At 37.5% G+C, this 24,957-nt stretch overlaps 1 protein-coding gene and 1 long non-coding RNA gene across 2 annotated transcripts; both read left to right on the top strand.

Moving 5' to 3' along the window:
- The first annotated feature begins 287 nt into the window (after positions 1-287).
- On the top strand, positions 288-13,254 carry LOC119082935 (annexin B9-like). Its single transcript, XM_037192591.1, has 4 exons — positions 288-450; positions 9,402-10,145; positions 12,896-13,077; positions 13,140-13,254. Exons 1-4 carry the CDS (start codon positions 384-386, stop codon positions 13,212-13,214), a joined length of 1,068 nt encoding a protein of 355 aa, XP_037048486.1. The 5' UTR covers positions 288-383; the 3' UTR covers positions 13,215-13,254.
- A 3,148-nt stretch (positions 13,255-16,402) lies between these two features.
- LOC119082905 lies at positions 16,403-22,835 on the top strand. The gene is made up of 4 exons (XR_005088744.1): positions 16,403-16,546; positions 17,432-17,437; positions 20,596-20,599; positions 22,823-22,835. It is a non-coding gene; the product is annotated as an uncharacterized LOC119082905 (long non-coding RNA).
- The last annotated feature ends 2,122 nt before the right edge of the window (positions 22,836-24,957 follow it).

The following is a 24,957-nucleotide window of genomic DNA, read 5'->3' as shown; positions in this document are numbered from 1 at the left end:
CAATGTTAAGATTAAATTTGCTCGTGCCGCACTTGGGCTAGGCGGGCAATACGGTTCGTACATGGTTCAGTCGCAGCAAACGCTCCGGCATGTTTTATTGTGGATTCGTCATCTATAATCATAGGCAAATGCTTTGCCCTTACCGTCTGCTTCTTATATGCCCCAGTACTTCGTACAGGGCTAAAAACATTTTTTCTTGCAGTGGGACCCGCGTCACGGACGCTATGCTAACGCGATCCCATGATAAATTACTTGCTCAAATAACGAACAATTAGAAAATGTTAGTTCGTCGCCAGCAGTCGACAGAGATACGATCAGCTTTGGCCACACAGAAAGAAAACAAGTTGATTCTTTACAAATTGATCAAGTAAACATTAGCAATTATGCTAAAATACATTTTAGTAGTTGGTACCTTGAGTGTAATTGGTCAAGAAATTTCCGGGCAATTACGTAAGTGTTTGAATTTACGTAAAAAGTTCACATTCATAACATTGGACGTTTAGTCCAATAATTTCCTTGTTAGCTTCGACTATTTGTAGTCTGTTCTAACTTTTACTTGACCGTGATAGTAAATTACTTGAGCATTGGCTTTACTAGATTAGACTAAGCAAATCATTTTGACTCTGTATCAAAAGCATAAATTCGATGTTTTGAAGCTGTTAAATTTGGTTTACGTGGAGTTTGGAGAGAGTTATAGCTTGAAACTGTTGCTTGAGTTTAATTTATTAAACACGAAAATCAGTTCTTTTCCGAACGATATTAGTACAAAGAATTCCATTTTCTGCTTGTTGTACTGTGTCTGTAGTTGTGTTTTAGTTGAACATTATGTGTTTGCTTATCAAGAGGTCAACAAAAAACGTAAGCTAACCAGTGTCAAACATCAAATTAGCGGCATCAGCTAGGCGACTGTCGTTGGCACCTCAATTAATTTATTGTGTGAGATAATGAAAAGTGATTTTGGCGTCACGGAGTCACTGCAAAAGTTGAATTCGTCGTTAAGTGTGTCGTTTATTTCGTGTAATAACATTGAAGACTGTGATCATGAACCGGAGCGTTAGCGGAGGTTCGTGACGCTAGTTCAACTTCTCTAAAAAAGAAAAAAGAACAACCAACGGGAGATTTTAAGAGTCAATTCGCCAAAACTTCGAACAACTTAAAAACAAGCCATCAGCGATTTTCGGCGGGTACACAGTAATCGATTCAGGTGATCCTCCTGAGTCATTTGCAACAAAAAAAATCCTCGAAATAATTATGTTTTCACGCCAGAAATCATGAAAAAATGTACTGCGCGAGGGTGACCAAAATAGTTTTTGTTGCATATCACCAAGAATACGTAACGCATTTATCTGAAATTATGGTCATTGGTAGAGGTGTTGACGCCGCATAAGCTGGCCTTTAAAACATTTCGAAATTTTTCGTGTATGTGGTGCAGTAGCTATTTTAGGGGAAAAAAAATTCCCACTTTTGCAGAGTGTTTTCAAAAAGTTACAACGATAGACGTCGAAGATATGGGTGTCGTTGGGTAGGTAGTGATCTCTACTATCCATGACACCATGAACCTACCGCGGCACGACTTTCGTTGAGCTTCAATTTTGATTGAAGTATACTAACACAAAAATTCTCTATAATTCCACTTTTCTTCGCGTCTATTTCAATTTTTCTGACGTATGTGACAATTTTAAATCAGGGCTGCAGTTACTGGCACCTTACGCTTCGGGAAATTTCGTTTAGGGCCTATAAAATTTGAAACAAAACCAACTGATTCAATTGTGTCATATGTTCCTCGGGTATCTCCAGACTTCCTAGTATGGCCAGTGCGGCACTGTATCAAGTGTTTACTAGCATATTATGATCATATTTTGTACGTTGGCCACTTACTGGAAGGATTTGGAAATATGTCGAATTTTTCGTATTCGTACATTTGCGTAAGGTGCCAGTAACTGCAGCCCTGATTTAAAATTGTAACATACGTCAGAAAAATTGAAATAGACGCGAAGAAAAGTGGAATTATAGAGAATTTTTGTGTTAGTATACTTCAATCAAAATTGAAGCTCAACGAAAGTCGTGCCGCGGTAGGTTCATGGTGTCATGGATAGTAGAGATCACTACCTACCCAACGACACCCATATCTTCGAAGTCTATCGTTGTAACTTTTTGAAAACACTCTGCAAAAGTGGGAATTTTTTCCCCCTAAAATAGCTACTGCACCACATACACGAAAAATTTCGAAATGTTTTAAAGGCCAGCTTATGCGGCGTCAACACCTCTACCAATGACCATAATTTCAGATAAATGCGTTACATATTCTTGGTGATATGCAACAAAAACTATTTTGTTCACCCTCGCGCAGTACATTTTTTCATGATTTCTGGCGTGAAAACATAATTATTTCGAGGATTTTTTTTTTGTTGCAAATGACTCAGGAGGATCACCTGAATCGATTACTGTGTACCCGCCGCAAATCGCTGATGGCTTGTTTTCATGTTTCATACAACTTGGTTGAAGTTTTGGCGAAAGAAAATTACGGCCATCTCGAAATTTCGTACTTTTTTAGCCCCGTACGAAGTACGAAGGGGCTTATAGGATTACGATGCCGTGTGTAATTGATGGAATTCGAAGCAGACGGTAAGGGCAAAGTGTTTGCCTATGTTCATAGATGACGAATCCGCAATAAAAATTTGGGCCGTCTGTCCGTCTGTCCGTCTGTCCATCTGTCCGTCTGTCCGTCTGTCCGTCTGTCCGTCTGTCCGTCTGTCCGTCTGTCCGTCTGTCCGTCTGTCCGTCTGTCCGTCTGTCCGTCTGTCCGTCTGTCCGTCTGTCCGTCACGTCGATATCTTGAGTAAATCAAATCCGATTTCAAAAATTTTTTTTTTCCCTGAAAGATAGTCAAAATAGTGAGGCTAAGTTCGAAGATGGGCATATTCGGGTCGGCCCTTCGTGAGTTAGGGCCACCTAAGTGATTTAAGGTCTTTTGGTGATATTTATGGCAAAATAAACGATGGAAATGTAAATGACACGGCAAATGATAGGTATTGTCAATACCAATCCAGGAAAAAAAAGTTTTTTAAAATCGGGTGAGTGGACCGTGAGTTAGGGCCTTAGAAGTGAAAAGCTACTAGGGCCCTATGTGTATTTTACATATAACTCGAGTAAATTTCATTCGTTTTTCGTAATTTTTGTTTCATTTGGAAGGTAATCGAACACCGAATAGAATGTTGTTGAAAAAAAAATTAAATTTGGGTCCTTGGACTAAGGCCGCTACTAGGGCCCTATGTGTATTTTACATACAACTCGAGTAAATTTCATTCGTTTTTCGTAATTTTTGTGTCATTTGGAAGGTAATCGAACGCCGAATAGAAAGTTGTTGAAAAAAAAATTAAATTTGGGTCCTTGGACTAAGGCCGCTACTAGGGCCCTATGTGTATTTTACATAGAACTCGAGTAAATTTCATTCGTTTTTCGTAATTTTTGTGTCATTTGGAAGGTAATCGAACGCCGAATAGAAAGTTGTTGAAAAAAAATTAAATTTGGGTCCTTGGACTAAGGCCGCTACTAGGGCCCTATGTGTATTTTACATATAACTCGAGCAAATTTCATCCGTTTTTCGTAATTTTTGTTTCATTTGGAAGGTAATCAAAGGCCGAATAGAATGTTGTTGAAAAAAAAAAAAATTGGGTCCTCGGACTAAGGCCGCTACTAGGGCCTTATGTGTATTTTACATATAACTCGAGCAAATTTCATCCGTTTTCCGTATTTTTTGTTTCATTTGGAAGGTAATCAAAGGCCGAATAGAATGTAGTTGAAAAAAAAATTAAATTTGGATCCTCGGACTGAGGCCGATACTAGGCCCTATGTGTATTTATACTCAATAAATTAAAATTTTAGGGCTATTTGAAATTTTTGTTTTATTTGAAAGGAACGTCGTACGGGGCTTCGTAATTGCGCTATGCGCAATTTCTAAGATGTACACATTACATAATAATTTTACTTTAACTACTTTAACCGGCGCAATAGGCTTACGGTCAAAATAGGGTGACAGACGCACTAGGGTCACGTACGCAATAGATATACGGGTTTGTACGGGGCTCAGTCGCAGCAAACGCTCCGACTGTTCTGATGGCTCGTTTTAGACCCGTACGAAGTACTGGGGTCTTTTAGGTTTACGCATACGTTTGTAACACGTCGAATTGGACTCCCTGAGTAAGGGAAAACCTATTGTGGTTGTACAGAGATGCCAAATCAGTGAAAAAAAAAATGTCCGCCTGTCTGTCCGTCTGTCTGTCCGTTCTCTAACTTGAGTGAAACACATCAGATTTCTAAAATTCTTTTTTTCCCCGTTTGGTATTATCAAAAGACAGGCTAAGTTCGAAGATGGGTGATTTCGGATCAGTTCAGAGAGAGCCGTCATAGTGAACGGACGTAATTTTCATGTCATTGCGATAAATTCCATGTCATAATTTCGTGTGTTTGTCCAATATTAATTAATGCAGTATTAATTGAGTTGCACTCATTTTTAATCGAGCACCCATATTGGGTAATTAGTATTGTGATCGATCAACAATCAACACTCCCTGGACTCAACACAACATTGCAAGAACCGATAATCGAAAAAAAAACAAATTTCATCGTTGATAAATCGTTTCCGAGAATTTGGCATTGTATGTGGACTTCGTGCATTGTTGAGGTTAAGCGCGTGGTTTCTTTTCGATTTTTTCAACTTCGTATGGATTTGGATTATACAAGTCTGATGCGAGGTGTGCCATTGCGATGTGACTGGTTTTTGACTGGCCGATTTGGATGTGCATTCAATCGACAATTTTCACGATTGTTTCACGCATTTATTGGCAACAACAACCAGGATGGCTTCTAATTCAGAACGCTACACGACATCCTCAACCGTCGTACATTTTCTGGACATCTACCGATAGTGAGAATTCATGCATCCATTGAGGAATGTCAGCGGTTTTTCAGCCATTTGATTCGAATTAGTCGCTTTTGGATTTTCATTGTTTCGTGTATTTAGTTTGGATTGTATTTCATGGCATTTTAAGGGCACTCTGTGAATGATGACTCATTCCCAGTGCCATTCTGGAATGATCGCTGCTCTGTTTTTCATCTTTTAAATTTTTAATTTCAAGATTTTTGCTTAGATATTCCTGAGTTTGCGATCACCAGACCAATCGCCAACTGAATAGTATATCGGTTTCGTTACTTCGAGACCATTAATTTCAAGGTTTATTATTTGTTACCTGGATAACTAAATTCAGTAAGTGAATGATTGATTTCATTGATTACAATTTCTTTCTCTAAATTTGTATAATTTAATTTTTCGGTTACTCCTTTAAAGTGTCTCACAGTGGAGAACCATAATTTTGTTACTAATGTATTTCATGATGAATAGATAAATAAACAAACAATTAAACAAACAATTAGACCTCTCCGGAGCTGGGGCCAAATAAGTGCCTAAGTGCTTTTCGACTATCTCCGGACAATTAAACGTTACAGTTGTAAGTGATACGTCAAATTAAAGGTATTTACAATACCGATCGACAAAAAAAAAGTTTATGGAAATCGGATGACCGACGCCCTTGGTGTGAAACAAGCACAGGGCGGCAAGCAGTTTTTGCTTGTAGGTCGGCCACATATTTCGTATGTTTTAGCTTTATTAGATAGGTATTGACCGTACCAATCAGGGAAAAAAAAGTTCATGAAATTATGTTCTCCGGAGCGTGAGCTAGGTCTCTTGGAGTGAGCTCTTATCTGGCTACTCGGCCGTACAGTGAACGTGGAGTATTTTGTCAATATCTCGAGTAAATTTTGACCGAATTTCATGATTTTTTTTGTTTGAAAGGTATTAATAAATGTGAATGGTCAGTACTATTTCAGGTCTCCTAACAAAATGGCTTCCGGCGGCCATATTGGATTTTAGTAAAATTGAAATATCTTGGGAAAAATGATACTTAGAGAGTTTCTGTTAACAGAGAAGTAATTGGTTATTTGTGGGGGGTTTTAGGAATCCCATATGTGGACTTCTATATATATCTATATACAGCTATATTTAGCATTTAACTTGATTTATTTGCGAAATGTATAACCCATCATTCTACAGGCGAGTAGCCCGAATGACGCTCACTGCGATACCTATATCACACGATTAACTGAAACAATTGTTAAAAATCTTTTTTTCCCTGATTGGTAGAGTCAATACCTTTCATTTCCCCTGTCTTTAATAATGCTCTTAAGTCCATACTTCATAAGATTCGCACGAAAAACCGTTGGCAGACCCCCAAAAATTAGTCAAATTTGACGTCTACCTGACCAACTTTTCGCATATTTTAACTTTTACTTACAATTTTGATTTCTCTTCATAAAATGAAGACAATGGAGAATTTTTGTATTTTTTCGTAATTTATTAGCAAAGAAAACGGTCATCAGTTATTCTACGGGCGAGTAGCCAGATTTTAGCCAAGTTCTTGGGCAATATCTCCGGCTAAACTGAACCAATTTTCACAAACTTTTTTTTACCTGGTAGGTATGATTGTAAACTATCATTTAATGCAATTACCAGTGTTTGTCAACCCGTTTACAAGACAGCACACTCGAAAACCTGTTCCCGTCGCCTGAAAATATCACTTTTTTGTCAAATCTTGGGAACAACGGCACCAATTTTTTCCATCTTGCAGCATAAATTTTCTTAGCCACAAAGACGTGTTAGAAAAATACATCTGCCGTTTTGCTGATCGTTTTTGGTTACGAAAAAAATCAAAGTTTAAACCAAATTGACGAAACTTTGATGAATTTGCGCCAGCTCAAAAAAATTCAAAAAATTAAATCCTCTCGGCTTCGACGTTTTTTTAGTGCCAAAATATTTATTTTACCATGCAATCCACGAAGCTTTACAATTTTTGCAAAAAAAACCACCCTCGTACAGCTCTACAATCAACTGACTGAATAACTATGTGTTTGGCAAGCAAAGGTCATTAGCCCCGTACGAAGTACAAAGGGGCTTATAGGATTACGATGCCGTGTGTAATTGATGGAATTCGAAGCAGACGGTAAGGGCAAAGTGTTTGCCTATGTTCACAGATGACGAATCCGCAATAAAAGTTTTGTCCGCCTGTCTGCCTGTCTGTCTGTCTGTCACGTCGATATCTTGAGTAAATCAAATCCGATTTCAATTTTTTTTCCTGAAAGGTAGTGGAAATAGTGAGGCTAAGTCCGAAGTTGGGCATATTCGGGTCGGCCCCTCGTGAATTAGGGCCGTCTAATTGTTTTAAGGTCTTTTGGTGATATCTACGGCAAAATAAACGATGGAAATGTAAATGAAACGGCAAACGGTAGGTATTGTCGATACCAATTCAGGAAAGCTTTTAAAATCGGGTGAATGGACCATGAGTTAGGGCCTTAGAAGTGAAAGGCTACTCAGCCCTATGTGTATTTTACATATAACTCGAGTAAATTTCATCCGTTTTTCGTAATTTTTGTTTCATTTGGAAGGTAATCGAAGGCCGAATAGAATGTAGTTGAAAAATTTTTAAATTTGGGTCCTCGGACTGAGGCCGATACTAGGGCCCTATGCGCAATTTCAAAGATGTACACATTTCATAATAATTTTACTTTAACTACATTAACCGGCGCAATAGGCTTACGGTCAAAGTAGGGTGACAGATGCACTAGGGTCACGTACGCAATAGATATACGGGTTCGTACGGGGCTCAGTCGCAGCAAACGCTCCGACTGTTATGATGGCTCCTTTTTAAGCAAAGGTTTGCACATATCATGTCCGGAGCGTTAGCGGAGGACTTGACGCAGTCTAACTTCCAAAAAAAGAACGAAGAAAATTTTTTGAGACGCGGCAACTATATATAGGCGAGAATTTAAGTTTCTTTCCTTTGGCCTGTATCACCACAAATCCTTTTCTATCTTATTCTCGCTTCAAATACGAGCAAAACGAGCTATCACTCGACTATGTAGGTTTAAAATTGCCGGAGATACATCGTTTTGAAATTGGTCACTTTTCATACAAAATACACCAAATTGACTTTTCCCAAACAATGAAAATCTTTCAACTTACTCTGTATGTTTCTATTTATGTATCTATCGACGGACGATCTCGGAAACTAGTCAGCCAATCTCCATGAAATTTTGCAGGAACCTCAGGGTGGGCATAAAAATGAAATTGTGACACGCCATTACCCCAGGAAAAACCAGAATTTTGTTTTATTGGCCTCGAAGTGGTTTCTGAGTATGGTTTTCGAGGGTCGGGAACGCGTTTTCGGCTGTAGCTTAGCTGTATTGAAACCTACAGAGGCGTGCGACCCATCAAATGAAAGGTATTCGTAACACAATTCGAACAAAAAAATAATTAAAAAAATCGGGTCAGATTCGTTTGAGCTAGAGTGATTAGAGTGACCAAATTTTGAGCTACTCGAGCGTAGGATGAAAGGACTAATATTTTTTTGGGTTATGAGAGATAGAGAGTTACTTTCTTCGGCAAAGTCTCAGAGTTTTACGAGTAGAACAGAGGGGCATATGTGAAAAATGTCGAAAGTTGGAAATGGGTGGGTAAATTGGGATTTTGGAGATATTTCTTGAATGGTGGCAGATAGAGAATTACTTTCTTCGTCAAATTTTCAAATTTCGTCAAATTTTCGAATTTCGTCAAATTTTCCATTTTCATCAAATTTTCGATTTTCGTCAAATTTCGAATTTCGTCAAATTTTCAAATTTCGCCGAATTTTCGATTTTCGTCAAATTTTCTATTTTCGTCAAATTTTCGATTTTTGTCAAATTTTCGATTTTCGACAGATTTTCGATTTTCGTCAAATTTTCGATTTTCATCAAATTTTCGAATTTCGTTAAATTTTGTCAAATTTTCGAATTTCGTCAAATTTTCGAATTTCGTCAAATTTTCAAATTTTTCCGAATTTCTGTTATAAACTGTTATAAAAAGCAGTGTTCTAAAACTTCTTTGAAGTACAATTTCTAAAATGAATGATATCGCTAGAGTTGACGCTTTCAGCTTCGTTACGCAAAAATTAAATTTTACACCCAATTAGTTCAAACAAGCTGGCTTAGTTTTTCTCATCATCTGCCAAATAATTTTTACCAAAAAAAAATTTGACTGGAAACAACCAAAATTTTACCAAAAAAATCTGCGTCGCAAAGTGGCAAATGTTCAGGAACAGACCAGCAAGAAAATTTATCTGCCACATGCGACGCAGATTTTTTTGGTAAAATTTTGGTTGTTTCCAGTCAAATTTTTTTTGGTAAAAATTATTTGGCAGATGATGAGAAAACCTAAGCCAGCTTGTTTGAACTAATTGGGTGTAAAATTTAATTTTTGCAAACTCATTATATTCTGGACTAAACAATTTTATTTTATTTTATTTTCCGATCAGAATGGGCCAACATATTCGGTACAAAGAGGAACGCAACCATACCAACAGTGGTACCAGCAGTGCCCTTTAACCCCGCACACACCTGCGAACTACTGAAATTAAGTATGCAAGGAATCGGGCGAGATTCTGAGACCATATTGAAAATTCTTGCTACTCACACGTACAATCAACGGTATGAAATCGCTGCTACGTATAAAACGTTGTACAACCAAGACTTGGTTCAAAAATTATTTACTGAATACGATGGCCACATCCTCGATGTCATTCAGTATCTATTCTGGCCCACCGAGAAAATGTATGCACGAGAGTATCACGATGCTATGCAGGGTTTGGGTACTAATGAACGCGCTCTGATTGAAATGAGTGCGAGTTTAGAAGGACACGAGTTACGCAGAGTCAATGGTGCATACATTGGGATGTATGAAAAGACGTTGGAAAGCGACATAAAAGGCGATACAAGCGGCTTTTTCCGAGATCTTTTAGTGGAATTGATAAAGGGACGTGAGGCAGACAACAGTCCGAATTCGGTGGAATTGCCGCGATATACAGTCGCAACACTGAATAGATTAGGTCACGGCCAATGGTCTAATAACAAAGATACCATTCGTGACATTTTCTGTAAGAAGTCGTTCTATGAACTGTCTGAAATACTTGTTGAGTATGAACGTCAGAACGGACATAAGATTGAAGAAGATATTGAAAGTGAATTCAGTGGTGATGTTAAGAAAACATTGCTAGCCATTGGTAAGTAACATAAATCAATAAATTTAAATTATGCAACAGTCCAGGTGCTTGTCAGATAAAGTCACTCCGCTGGCCCGTCATTTTTTTATTGAAAACATAAAAATTGAAATAACTCCCGAAGTAACTCACCTATTTCAATTAACTTTTTTCTCGGGAATGAATGATCCAATACCAACATTTCGGGGAAAAGCTTTTTCTTGTGTGAGACAAAATGGCGTCGGTATCGTCACTTTTCTGAAAAAGTATTTCGGAAAATTCATCAACTTTTTGAGTACTAATAACCTGGCCAATTTTTAATCAATTTTAATGATTTGGAAACCTATATAACTAAACTCTGTCGAATTCCGCCAGGCGGCGCATGCACCGTATAGTGGTTCTCATTTCAGTTTCTGTCCTTTAGACTTTATCACCACAAAACCTATTCTATCATATTCTCGCTAGAAATACGAGCAAAACGAGCTATCACTCGACTATGGAACTTTAAAATTGCCGGAGACACATCGTTTTGAAGTTGGTCATTTTGATAGAAAATGCACCAAATTAACGTTTTCCAAACAATCAAAATCTTTCAACTTACTCTGTATGTTTCTATCTGTCTATCTATCTGTCTATCTATCTGTCTATCTATCTGTCTATCTATCTGTCTATCTATCTGTCTATCTATCTGTCTATCTATCTGTCTATCTATCTGTCTATCTATCTGTCTATCTATCTGTCTATCTATCTGTCTATCTATCTGTCTATCTATCTGTCTATCTATCGACGGTCGATCTCGGAAACTAGTCAGCCAATCTCCATGAAATTTTGCAGGAACCTCAGGGTGGGCATAAAAATGAAAATGTGATACGCCATTACCCCAGGAAAAACCAGAATTTTGTTTTATTGGCCTCGAAGTAGTTTCTGAGTGTGGTTTAGAGGTGAGTGGGCATATCTAATTTTTATGCCCGCCCTGCCCAAAGCCCAATAATTTAAAAAAAAGCATGCCCACTGCCCAGCCCATGCCCAAGGCCCACATAGGAAATTTTCGCTAAAAATGTGAAAATTGTCAATCTGAGGCGAAACCGATGTTGACAGCACAGTTGGAAACACGATTTTATGTGCGGTAGCTGTTTTAAAATTCCTTGAATGAATATTACATCGTACGGAAAGTCTAGACTGCACTTAAGACTTAAGTTTGTGGGATCACACATTTTTGAAAAGTGCCCATGCTGCGCCCTATGCCCACGAAATTGTAAAGTGCCCATGCCCATGTCCAGTGGGCATGCCCATGTCCCGTGGGCATGCCCATGGGCGTGGGCAGCCCACTTTTATGGGCAGCCCACTCACCTCTAGTGTGGTTTTCGAGGGTCGGGAACGCGTTTTCGGCTGTAGCTTAGCTGTATTGAAACCTACAGAGGCGTGCGACCCATCAAATGAAAGGTATTCGTAACACGATTCGAACAAAAAAATAATTAAAAAATCGGGCAGATTCGTTTGAGCTAGAGTGATTAGAGTGACCAAATTTTGAGCTACTCGAGCGTAGGATGAAAGGACTAATATTTTTGCGATTATGAGAGATAGAGAGTTACTTTCTTCGGCAAAATCTCAGAGTTTTACGAGTAGAACAGACTGGTATACGTGAAAAATGTCGGAAGTTAGAAATGTGTGGGTCAATTAGGGTTTTAGAGTTATTTTGTGAATGGTGGCAGATAGAGAGTTACTTTCTTCGGCAAAGTCTCAGAGTTTTACGAGTAGAACAGGGGCAATTAGGGTTTTAGAGCTATTTCTTGAATTGTTGCAGTTAGAGAGTTGCTTTCTTCGTCAAATTTTCGATTTTCGTCAAATTTTCGATTTTCGTCAAATTTTCGATTTTCGTCAAATTTTCGAATTTCGTCAAATTTTCGAATTTCGTCAAATTTTCTATTTTCGTCAAATTTTCTATTTTCGTCAAATTTTCGATTTTCGTCAAATTTTCGAATTTCGTCAAATTTTCGAATTTCGTCAAATTTTCTATTTTCGTCAAATTTCCGATTTTTGTCAAATTGTTTAATTAGAACTATTCTAAAAAGCACTTCTAAAACGACTGATATCCAAACAAAAATCTCTTCAAGAAAAGTGTGACGCAGTCTTTGGAATACAATTTCTAAAATGAATGATATCGCTAGAATTGACGCTTTCAGCTTCGTTACGCAAAAATTAAATTTTACACCATTTGCGTCACACTTTTCTCGAAGAGATTTTTGTTGGGATTGAAAAATACTGACGAGTTTTATATGGTTTGTTTCAGCGTTCTCCTCATTAAATGTAGTGAAGGTAACACTGGAATTAGTCATATAAAGTGGAATGCTGGGCAGCGAGAATTTTTTACTTGCTTCGACTCGTTTCCTTCTACAGTTTAAACTATTTTTGATGTAAAAATTATTTTTATTGTGTAGTCTAGTCATATTGTTACTCGAGTCTCGCGGCAATACCGTAGTCGGCGCCTCTTATCCGAATATCAAAGTCATTGAAAATATATTTGCTTCGCGGAGCAGAGTGTATCTTAAGCAGAAGTCGTAATTGTTTTTATCTGACCGAGTAAAGTTTATTCTTGAAACCCGACCCGACTGGACCGGACCGGACCCGACCCGAATCGCTGACTTCGAAACCCGGACCCTGACTTTGAAATAGTGTTTCGACCCGCTCATCTCTACGCAGTATCCAATAGTGGTTGTGCCAACTATACATGTGTATTGGAAACAAAATCTAAAGGAAATAATATTTCTTTACAGTAAAATGCTCTCGTAATCGACCTCAATTCTTGTCTGAACAATTGAGTAAGTCAATGTCGAATTTTGGTATCGACCATAACGTACTGCACCGAATTATTGTTGGCCGAAGTGAAATCGATTTGGGCAACATCAAGGAAGAATTTGCGAAAACAAATGGCAACAGCATCGACATTTGGCTCAAAGTAAGGCATAGCATTACATTAAAATCACACTCTTTTGGAAATAAATCCAATTTTATTTGCAGTCCGCAATCGAAGGAAATTATTGGTCCTTAATTGTACAACTAGCTGGATATGCACCAGATTACTTTAAGAACTAATTTTGTCGACCTGATTAAAATATTACGAATTTTTGTCGAATTTCGGAGTAAACGGACTCCGAATGTAAATGTCACATTTTTTCTGAGCCCGTGTAATAAAATTTAAAAATTCAATTTGAGGCGGAACGTTTGTGTCGGTGATAACGTCTGCAGATTCCGCTGCTTCTCCAACACAATGGTCTAATGCTAACCCAGCTTCAAGGATGTCTACTGATCATCAAAGGATTAGTTACGATCGCTTATGAGAATAAAAATTAAAAAAAAAAATTGGAAAAATGACTCACTCATCATGCCATCTTCAACGTTCTGTGTTAATAGTGAGGGTGCTCCACCAACATAATTGTCTTCATTTAACATTGGTGCATGACCGATCCCAGCTTCAAGGTGGTCTACTGATGATCAAAGGATTAGTTACGATTGGTTATGTAAATTATACTTGAAAAAGGTAACAACGACTCACCTGTGGTGCTGCTAATTAACGGTTGTTCCAGCCTTGTCGATTCTCCATCTATTATTCCGCCTTCAGATTCACTTGCCAGGCTGATGGCCGCATCAGCTGTTTCGTAAGAGTTGAATTCTAAAATAATTTTCCTCAAGCTTAGTCCTACAAGTATTCGAATTATGTTTTACCTTTTTTGCTGATGACAACGCAATCTAAAAGTTTCCAATTTTTTCGTTCTTGTATGTCCACCTCCAATGGTGGAGAAGTGCGGAGCCGAATTTTTTGGTTCAATACGTACGTGGGCCAATAGCATTGGTACCCATTTTTAGATTTGATTATCCACCGTTTGGGAACGCTGGCACTTTTGTTGTCAGCCAAAAATCGGATAAGTTTGAATTTTCGAACTTCAACAAAATTATGTTGTTTCAGCGAGTTTAAGAGTTATTAGACTTTAAAACAAAATACTAATTTTCTTATAAAACTAAACTTTTTGTAATGATGTAATGCTATGATAATAGAAATTACGCGAACGTAAATTTTCGATAAAGGTAAAAGTCCTTGGTTCGCTTCTTACAAAATACCTACAAAAGTGCAATCAGAACAGTCCCCATACGAATCTGTTTGTCTATTGCGTACTGTGGTGATTCCACAATATGCATTCATCAAAGATTGGCATTGAATTGATTTGCATCATGTTGCCTTTGCATTCCCTTTATGTACAGAGTTCATTCGAAATACAATTCATTCCATTCCTGACTTCGGTCAGAAGAACATCTCGGTGTTTTATTATAGTAGATAGAACATCTCTCTCTACAAGCCGAGCAGCCGTGACCCGAACGGAACCGATCTAACATTTTCCACTCCTTTCGCTGCAGATTAAAGCCCTCTAGTTTTTGATGTGGGCTCAATTATGTTTTTAGAGGTATTTCTTGAATGGTGGCAGATAGAGAGTTACTTTTTTTGTCAAATTTTCGAATTTCGTCCAATTTTGGTCAAATTTTCAAATTTCGTCAAATTTTCGAATTTATTTTCGATTTTCGTCAAATTTTCGATTTTCGTCAAATTTTCGAATATCAATTTCTGTCAAATTTTCGATTTTCGTTAAATTTTCGATTTTCGTCAAATTTTCGAATTTCTTCAAATTTTCGAATTTCTTCAAATTTTCGAATTTCTTCAAATTTTCGAATTTCGTCAAATTTTCGAATTTCGTCAAATATTCATTATTTTGTCAAATTTTCGAATTTTGTTCTAAAAAGCACTTCTAAAACGACTGATATTCCAACAAAAATCTCTTCGAGAAAAGTGTGACGCAGTCTATGAAGTACAATTTCTAAAATTAATCATATCGCTAGAGTTGACGCTTTCAGCTTCGTTACGCAAAAATTAAATTTTACACCCAACTAGGTCAAACAAGCTGGCTTAGGTTTTCTCATCTTCTGCCAAATAATTTTTACAAAAAAAATTTTGACTGGAAACAACCAAAATTTTACCAAAAAAATCTGCGTCGCAAAGTGGCAGATAAATTTTCTTGCTGGTCTGTTCCTGAACATCTGTCACTTTGCGACGCAGACTTTTTGGTAAAATTTTTGTCATTTTCTGTCATTTCTTAACGACGAAATATTTTTTTGATATTAAAGTTGAGAATGATGAATCCACATTAGATCTTTCGGTGCCCAAAGTTTCATTACAAAATGTTTAGTATTTACGACGAAATCACATTTTCAAAACTTCGGTACAAACATGCACATACAATTGTCGTACGTTACATGTACAACTGCGTTTGCACTTTTTTCTGGGTTTTGTTGGAATACAATTACTTATGCGATAACAACTCTGCTCTGATTATCAATGCGACAACACTGATTGTATGTTTTCATCATTATGAACGTCATGCAATCTGTACTCTATCTCTTTAGCCCCGTACGAAGTGACATCTATTGTTTTTGAATGACATTAAAATAAATAAATGAAAATAATTCTTTTCATCAATTTTTTTCCGCTCGTGTTTTAACAATTATTTATTCATAGTGTAGATAAAGATGAAGAGTTGGATAAGCATTCGTCACACCAGACACAATATTAGTGGAATTTAGTGGCAATAGTACAATAAACAACTCGAATATTTATAATAATGGATTTATTTTCGTAGTATAATTCATAGCGAATAGAACTGATTAATCGACAACATACAGAAGCTTTGAAATGTTCTTGAAAATATTATGGTTCGTTCATCTGCAGTTATAGTCAAGTGCGAGTTGTCCAAAAAGCCGTTTCGCTCATATTGAATGTAAAAAGCGATATTATGGTTGATTATCGTAGATGGATCGACCAGTAACTCAAGTCGCGATGCTGCCAAGCTGGGATCGGCCTGGTTTGGTCTAGGGGGCCGACGTTGCTTAACACTTCTTTTCGCTCTATGAAATTTTGATTTTTGAAAATTTATTCAAAAATATAAAATGAAATATTTTTGACATGGTTCCATAGGCGAAATTATTCCGAATGGTGTCTATTTTATGCTAAAAATAAAAAAACATTAATTACTTTAAAAAAAGCATTTCTCGGATTTTCCAGATTTGCATATGTTTTTGTATTGATGGGCGCCATTTTGAATTACAGCGCCACCTGCATATTTTTTCAAGCACTTATATTTTTCTCGTATGCAGAAACGTTCAAGAACACAAGATTTTTTTCCACTCAATTCTGATCAAAATTCAATTTTATAGAGCCGAAAGAAGTTTTAGCTGACGGCGGCTCCCTAACCCAAACCAGGTCGATCCCAGCTTGGCAACATTGCGATTCGAGCTCGTGGCCGACCCACCTACGATAATCACCCATAAAATCGCTTTTTACATTCAATATGAGCGAAAGGACAACTCGCACCAGACTATTAGTGTTTTCAATGTACTCGATTTTAAAAGAAGGCCTAAACCTCAGCAAAAGATTATCTGTGACAACAAAAATGATTTCCAAACTGATAGAAGAAGCTGAAAGAACGAACTTGCTTGTAATCAACCCGAACAGTGACGTTCGTGACAATATTATGGTTGTAATACTGTCGTACCGTGCAATAACTAAAAGCATTACACTCTAACAACAAATCAACTCGCCGAGCCTTCATTCTCAAATAACGTTCACAACGAGAGCACTCAAAAACAACGGAATTATTTACATCAAAGGCTGTCGGAATGGTCGCGTCACTAATTCACCATTCAACAACGCCTGTAAAATGTTCAACGCCACATCATCTTCGATCGATCCGACTCTTCCACACGCTCAGTTTCGTACCGCTCTGCTTCGTCTACCTGACTCAACTTTTGGTTCATTCGTTCAACTATGATCGTGCCAGCCTAACATCAACTATTTCTACCTCTATCGACGAGCTTTCTGCGATAATCTGTTTCTTGTTTGTTTCTTATTTTTTCTAATTTTGACTCAAAATTTTTATTTTGTTAACGTAAACTTAACTTTTCTATTGTACAATTAATACTAATAGTCCACTTGTATTAAGCCGACTTTAAATGAATAAAGAATTGAACAAGCACGAACATAGAAAAATCCTGGGGACCTACCACATCATAGAAGGCTTTCTGTTTCTACTGTGGAGCCATCAGTATTTGTTGTATGTGAGAGTTAAAATGCACGATGCACACAATTATAAGCTGTAGCTCATATCACTAGGGTCCACCGAAATGACGTTTGTCATTCGAGTGTTCGTGCTTGTTCCTAAAGAGCAATGCTAAAAGATATCTAACAGGCCCATCATACGAGTCCGCAGGCACAAGTGTTACAATACACATCCACGTGCGCCAAATAAAGCATTCAACACCGATTTACATACAACCAAAGCACTGTTCCAGTTCCTAACACGAACACAAGAAATATTCGGAGGCTAATGCAAATAGGCCTCGTATTTTTTGTAAAGACAATCATTTCTTGGTATGAATGAAAACATACAACACATGCAATCGTACACACATACATATTTAAAAATTTGGAGGCTTTTTGACGTTGGGGGCCATTCACAAATTACGCACGCACCAAACCAGGAATTTTAGACCCCCCTCCCCCTCGTACGCCTAAAAGGGTCACATTTAGCCCATATTTATTAGAAGCGTACGCTCTTGTCGAACCCCCCCTACCCCCTTAAGTGCGTGCGTAATTTGTGAATGTCCCAATGGGCAAATGAGTGTTCGTGCTAGGAGCAGTGCTACAAAAATTTCAGTCACTAAAATGTACCAATAAAAACGGTGGTCTTTTACGAATTTACTATTTGTTATCGTTTCCACCCCTTCCGCCGCGCTTAACATTCTTGAAGAATTTCGACTTTCCTAAAACGCGAAGATATTCCACTGCAAATGTGTACTTATGACGAAGATTTATCCTTGAACATTTGGATTTGCATAACTTGATCTTAGACTGGACCATGGGTCTGACTTTATTCCAAATTAGTTCGCAAACAAACACAAGTACACTTATAATCCAACCACACCAAATAATGGTCGGCACAGTGAATTCACTCGTGTTCGGATTGCTTTTTTCATGACTGATCTTTTCCAGGTAGTTGACGTATCGATTATTTCGTTCATTGTGCCACCAATAAATCAGGCCTGCAGCATTCAAACGGTGAATTATTTCGTTTATTTGCTCGTTAAACGGAAAATCTGAACAGACTTTATATGATTGCAATATCTTATGCAAAGGCGTTCCGTTTAACAATTGATACGCTTTAATTCCTAAACGTTTCTGCGCTTCAAAAAATGTGTCTACAAAATCGGAGTCTGCCGCAAAAGTTAGTGTATTGAAAAATGCAATTGAATTGTTAAATCGCTTCATTTCATCAAGTAATAACAGGTAATTGACACGTTGAACTTTGTCATTCCATCCACCATACTCAGTTTGTAATTCCAGTTCTGTTACGAAAGTGGTCGAAGTATTGACAATTAACGACGGAATTGCGGACATGTACAGATCCTTAAGTGAGTTGATTGTTTGGGGCTGGTAAATCGGTGACGTAAGGTAACTTTGGAAGAGCGACAGAATGCCATTCATCACAATTAGCCCCGTAAAGGTTAACGATACAATGACGAAAGCATCTGCGCCATAAAGACTTCGATATTTGATGGTTGCGTTATCGTTCATTAAGAGATTTACGACATCCACCACGCATTGGACAAGCGAAACTTTCTTCTTATTTATAAAACCAGAAGCCATTAAGAAAGCCGATGACAATGTAATGATAATAAAAGCGTAAACCAAAAGAAGCGTCCACGTTCCATTTTGTAAATAAACGATGAAATCAGAATACGGCTGGGCATGAGGAATGATAATTTTCTTAATAAGCTGTTTATGCGGATACAAAAATTCATTATCGGCCCATGATAAAGTGTATGGCAGTGTCACCATACTTTCATTCATAAAGGAATTGTTGACTGTATGCGACATTGTTGCATTGAATACGAAAAGGACAGCGTTCCAAAAATGCTCGTTACGTTTCCATTTTTGTTCATCCATCGTCCATACAAATGCAGTTTTGCGAAAGTTTGGCATTTTGTCGAGAAAATAGTCTTGAACTGACTCACTTCCTGTCACATTTAGCAACACAAACGTTCCAAACGGATTGTACTTGAAGACGTTGAACGAAGGGACACCATTCTCTACACTCAAGTGAAATGCACTGAAAATGTTCACAATACCAGCACTTCCACTCCAACGCAATATTTGCTCTACTGTATTCAAATCAGTGATATTACGATCGAAAAACACGCCAATTTTCACATTGATGTCAAGCTCGCGAATGATTTTAACCTGAGTCCATAATTGCGACCTTTTTTGAAATTTTATACGGTCGACAACGACAACCAGAAACGTATTTTTGCTGAATTTCTCCTGGAATGTTGACTGTTTCCTAATGTCGTTAATGCTATCACTGATATAAGAGAGGTCGTCAAAAATGAAAACCGTCTGAGATGTTAAATGCTCCAAGTCGGCTCCAGAGCTCGGTGGTAACGACATTGGAAACCAATGGTTGAGATCAATATCAATTGATGAGCCGATGAAAAAAATGATTTGATCGAAACGGAAAATAGCATTCAATTGATTGATTAGTTGTTTGCTATCAACATATTGCTGACAACAAACCTTCATCGACAGAAGTACTATTGTCGGTAGTATCTTGGAATTCATGCCGTAAGTTGAACGGGTGAAACTTGAAAGTATCAAAAGCTCTGCTGTGTAGCAATATCGTTCAATCACTGAACGCCCATGAACAGAATTTGATTCGTCAGTGGTGATGAATGATGAATTATTGGGTGGTTATTGACTTGGAACAAATGGGACGGTTCATATTAAGTATTTACGCAATTAAACCGAATATTTGGGTAATACGGTTGATCAGACCGGTTAAGAATTATTGATTTTGTCATCACTACATTAGGAGAACTTGTGCAACAACACAACCTTGCACTTCAGCATCAAGCATGAACATAGAAAAATCCTGGGGACACACAGGAGGAAATAGCGATTTCGTCCCGGAATCCTAATACGTCTACAACCCTCTAATGCGTCTGTTACCAAAATGCAAGTCAAGTTGGGCATGGTCTTTACTGAAAGTGTTCATTTTTAAAATTGCGCATAGCGCAATTACGAAAGCCCGTACGAAGTACCTTTCAAATAAAACCAACAATTTACGACATTATTTTAGAAACCCAAAATTTTTTGCCAACTTTCCATTGGGTATTCAATTACCTCTCAAATGAAACAAAAACTAGCAAAATCGGTTGAGATTTACTCGATTTACGTGCAAAAAGCACTTTTCGATTTTCTTTAAATTTTCGTCAAATTTTCGATTTTCGTCAAATTTTCGATTTTCGTCAAACTTTCGAATTTCGTTCTAAAAAGCACTTCTACTGCGACTGATATCGCAACAAAAATCTCTTCGAGAAAAGTGTGACGCAGTCTATGAAGTACAATTTCTAAAATCATGCCTGCACGTTAGTAAGCGGGCGTGACGCAAGTCCACTACCAAACATAGCTAACGCCGACCCGTACGAAACACCTATTCGTATCAAAAGCCTTTAATGTGAAACTCTTCATTTCTCTTACTTCATTTTCTTCTCTGCTGAAAAACTATTCTTCCTTTTAAATCACTTACATTATCCACTCTTTGCCTTGTTATCATATACAATTAAATTGCCGGAGGCAATATAGACAGCCCCGTACGAAGTCAAATTTCATAAATTCCTATTTAAACAGCTATATACCGCTATATTTACCTATATTTCACTGTAAATAAACATTTCACAGAGGAATATGCTATTATATAGCTCTATATGCCTGTATATAGCTCAATATAGCTGTATATAGGTATATATAGATTTCCATATATGGAATCCCTGAAACCCCTCACACTTAACACTTTATTTCCATGTTAACAGAAACTCTCTAAGTACCATTTTGCCCAAGATATATCACTTTTATTAATATCCAATATGGCCACCGGCAGCCATTTTGTTAGGAGACCGGAAATTTTACCGACGCTTTACATTCGTTAATACCTTTCAAACAAAAAAAAAATTCATGAAATTCGGTCAAAATTTACTCGAGATATTGTCAAAATACACCACGTTCACTGTACTTCCGAGTAGCCAGATAAGAGCTCACTCCAAGAGACCTAGCTCACGCTCCGGAGAACATAATTTCATTTTTTTCCCTGATTGGTACGGTCAATACCTATCTAATAAAGCTAAAACAGACGAAATATGTTCAAATGTGGCCGACCTACAAGCAAAAACTGCTTGCCGCCCTGTGCCTGTTCCACACCAAGGGGTCTAACTCACGAGTCGTTCATCCGATTTCCATAAACTTTTTTTTTTGTCGATCGGTATTGTAAATACCTTTTATTTGACGTATCACTTACAAGTTTAACGTTTAAATGTCCGGAGATATCTTCGAAAAACCGTAAAGCACTTATTGGGCCACAGCTCGGGTCGAGGGGTCGATCCAAAATCACTCATCTTCGAACTTAGCCTGTCTTTTGACATTACCAAACGGGAAAAAAAAGAATTTTCAAAATCGGATGCGTTTTACTCAAGTTATCGTGCAGACAGACAGACGGACAGACGGACAGACGGACAGACAGACAGACGGACAGACGGACATTTTTTTTCGCGGATTTGGCATCTCTAGACAGCCACAATAGGTTTCCCCTTACTCAGGGAGTCCAATTCGACGTGTTACAAACGTATGCGTAAACCTATAAGACCCCAGTACTTCGTACGGGTCTAAAACTGTTTTAACAAAAAAATTTTGAGGACGGCGGAGCATATTTACAGCAACTTTTTTAGTTCTCCCTCTTAACTCCAACTCCCCCAAACTTAGATATTTGGAATCTGGGCATCAATACGAGTTCAACGAGCTACAGTTTGTTCATGTCATTTTTACACAGTTTTAGATATGTCAGAGTTTTAAATGTACCCAGTCAATTAAGTTCTTCCCAAATTATGAATTTTTGGCGCAAAATTTAAAATTTCTATCGCGAATTCAAATATTGCGCAATTTGGGAAGAACTTAGTTGACTGGGTACATTAAAAACTCTGACATATCGACAATCTTTAGAAACTGTGTAAAAATGAAATGAACAAACTGTATCACACGTTACTACAGCTTCAAAATTAGCCTAGATATTGAACTTCGAAATATTGATTTTTGTATGAAAATAAGCAAAATCTCGAATTTTCATATAATGAAAATCGCCTACGTTAGTTAGTTACTTAGTTAGTTCCTATTGAAAAGTGGATCCAGCAACTCCTAAACGTTTCTATAGATTTTCCTGAAATTTTGGCTATAGGCTAATAATGGCCCAAAAATAAGAATTTTCAAAAGTTGGAAAAAACCCATATCTTGGGAGCTGGAGCTCCCCAAAGTCTCCATACAAATCCCATATAAAAGCCCGTACTATCACAAATTTCGAACGTAAGCAACAGGTCGTCGAATGTTTTGGATCTGGTCTTTGTAAACGAGCCGAACGATTTCAGTATCTACGAGGACAGAAATACGATCATTGAGAAGGAACAGTAGGTCACGAGTCACAAGCGTTGACTATTCTTTGCAATCTTCGTGTAATGTGGAGGTGAAAGCGATTTAGCGACATTGGGCCCTTAAAAAATAGATTTTATTATAACCGGAAAAATAATTTTCATGTACGCGTTTATGCTTGATCCAAGGGATTTCATCCTTTTACGAAATGAAACGTAAAGGCGTTTCGCTCGATCATAGAGATTTTATGCTTTTACGAAATGTAATATAGATGCGTTTTGCGCCATCCTAGGGAATTCATCCTTTTACGAAATGAAACGTAAAGGCGTTTTGCTCGAAGTAAACAAATCATATTAGATTGCCCCACCTTTAGCGTTGCACTTTATATAAAGGGAAATTATCAGCGATTATGTTACATTTTGTTCCATTGTAAATTACATTTCGCACGAATAAATTTAAAATTTTCCAAACAGCTGGCACCACTACCCACCGATAATCAACAATGATCACACTTTCTGACAACAATGTTGATTGTCATCGTGGTTAAAATGAAGTCTTTGCAAAAAGACAAAAAAAAAATAATTTTCGACTCGAATGATTCGGGCTAAACAAAGGTAATTTTTGTTGATTCGAATTAGTCAATTCGAAAATTAATTTTTTCATGTTATGAGAAGCCCGGCGTCACGTTCAATTTTTTTATTTTTCTCGAAATTTAGGACTTAGCCGACAATATGGCGGCGACAGGAAAAAAAACTTGCCTTTTGGCAAGCTTTTTGAGGGTGGGGTTGGGGCCTGTTTTTTTGCTCCGTCGAATTTTGCCTATTACGTTCTTAATTTTACGAATTAATTATCGTGTGATAGGTCATTCGAAGCGTCTAACGAAACTCTACAACTATATAGGAATATAAAAGGACAAAAGATCCATCTTCAGTGTGAAATCAATGAAAGAAATTTGAAGCTTCACAATTTTCCTTTAAATTGTTGCTGCTACTCGTAGATCGAGCGTTGCAATCTGAAATTGATAGGGGAGACAGCTGGTCTACATACAACTGAATGGTAAGAATGATCAAGCATAAAAACTAGACGTAGATATTGACAGTCATTTATGTGCAATATCTCCGCACTCAGCAATACCCAATGAGAATTGTTGCAACGCACTAACATCGTAAGTGGGTCATCACAATACTGCATCATGCTCAGTCCACTAACCAGTACCGGACTGGCTCGAAAAAGCCCATCGGGGGCTCCATGCAACTCAATTGCAAAAGGCCCACAAATTAAATATTTTCATACAAAAATCGAAAAGGCCCATCGGGAATCCCCCGAATTCACCATATGGCCAGTCCGGGCCTGCCACTAACCGTTGCACTTAACTTCTTAAATCTCTTTTGATCACGTTTGGCCATTTAGGGTTGTAGTTGCAATTCCTAGATTCACATTGACAATTATATCAAGATTTGATTAAGTTGGAAAACTAATTGTTAAATTTATAAAGTAAAGTAAATGTGACGCGACCAAAGCGAAATCAAGACTATCAAAGCACATAATTATAGAGGATTGCCTATGTCGAATAGAGTACTATTTTAATACCAATACTACTATTAGTACCATTAAAACTGTCATTCGACATACAAATTGTATTGAGACTATAGATGATGAATGATGAGCTAGTGTATAATAGGACATTTTACTTTTACTTGAAAGAAAATATGATGCACGGTAGTGTAAAGTAACATCTGAATGTCTGTTGAGCGATATATACGAAAAGAAATCTGCTAAAACGCTGAATGTTTTTGCCAATATATTGTGATATATTTTGATAGTATATAATTGTTGAATTCAGAGGCAAAAGGCTACCAGCCAATTGCATAAATTCTGCTCCGGTCACTCTACTAGTTCTACTACTATACTGGTGGGATATTCTCCCCAGCTCGAAAGCGCCAGTAGGACTACTATTGAGAAACAAACACATCATTTAGGGCATGTTGCCCGTTCAAGCTCTGTATTTGTTCTGATTTCATTCGGTGCAACTACATCGTATTTATACCTATTTCTAGGGTATCTCGATCTGTTTTAATTCAATTGCACCCTTTGCTCCTTTTCATTTTGTAGAGTGAAAACACTCTACATTCAGGATTTAACATACTCCCACCAGTTTTACGGAGTAAAAATCAAATAATCCTGAATGCCATCGTGGGACTTCTGATATTGACCAACTAACGTTGTTGACCAACCGATTCTTTGTTTGCCATCTTGGGACTTTGACTT

This window comes from Bradysia coprophila, unplaced genomic scaffold, assembly GCF_014529535.1.
Source record: "Bradysia coprophila strain Holo2 unplaced genomic scaffold, BU_Bcop_v1 contig_50, whole genome shotgun sequence".
Taxonomy (NCBI): domain Eukaryota; kingdom Metazoa; phylum Arthropoda; class Insecta; order Diptera; family Sciaridae; genus Bradysia; species Bradysia coprophila.
This window is presented reverse-complemented; position numbering and strand designations above follow the sequence as displayed.

Excerpts from the sequence above, each read along its gene's own strand:
- LOC119082935 (XM_037192591.1), top strand. The coding sequence starts at position 384 with ATGCTAAAATACATTTTAGTAGTTGGTACCTTGAGTGTAATTGGTCAA. Across the intron at positions 451-9,401 it reads AGAAATTTCCGGGCAATTAC|AATGGGCCAACATATTCGGT; the intron begins GTAAGTGTTTGA and ends TTTTCCGATCAG. Across the intron at positions 13,078-13,139 it reads GCATCGACATTTGGCTCAAA|TCCGCAATCGAAGGAAATTA; the intron begins GTAAGGCATAGC and ends TTTTATTTGCAG.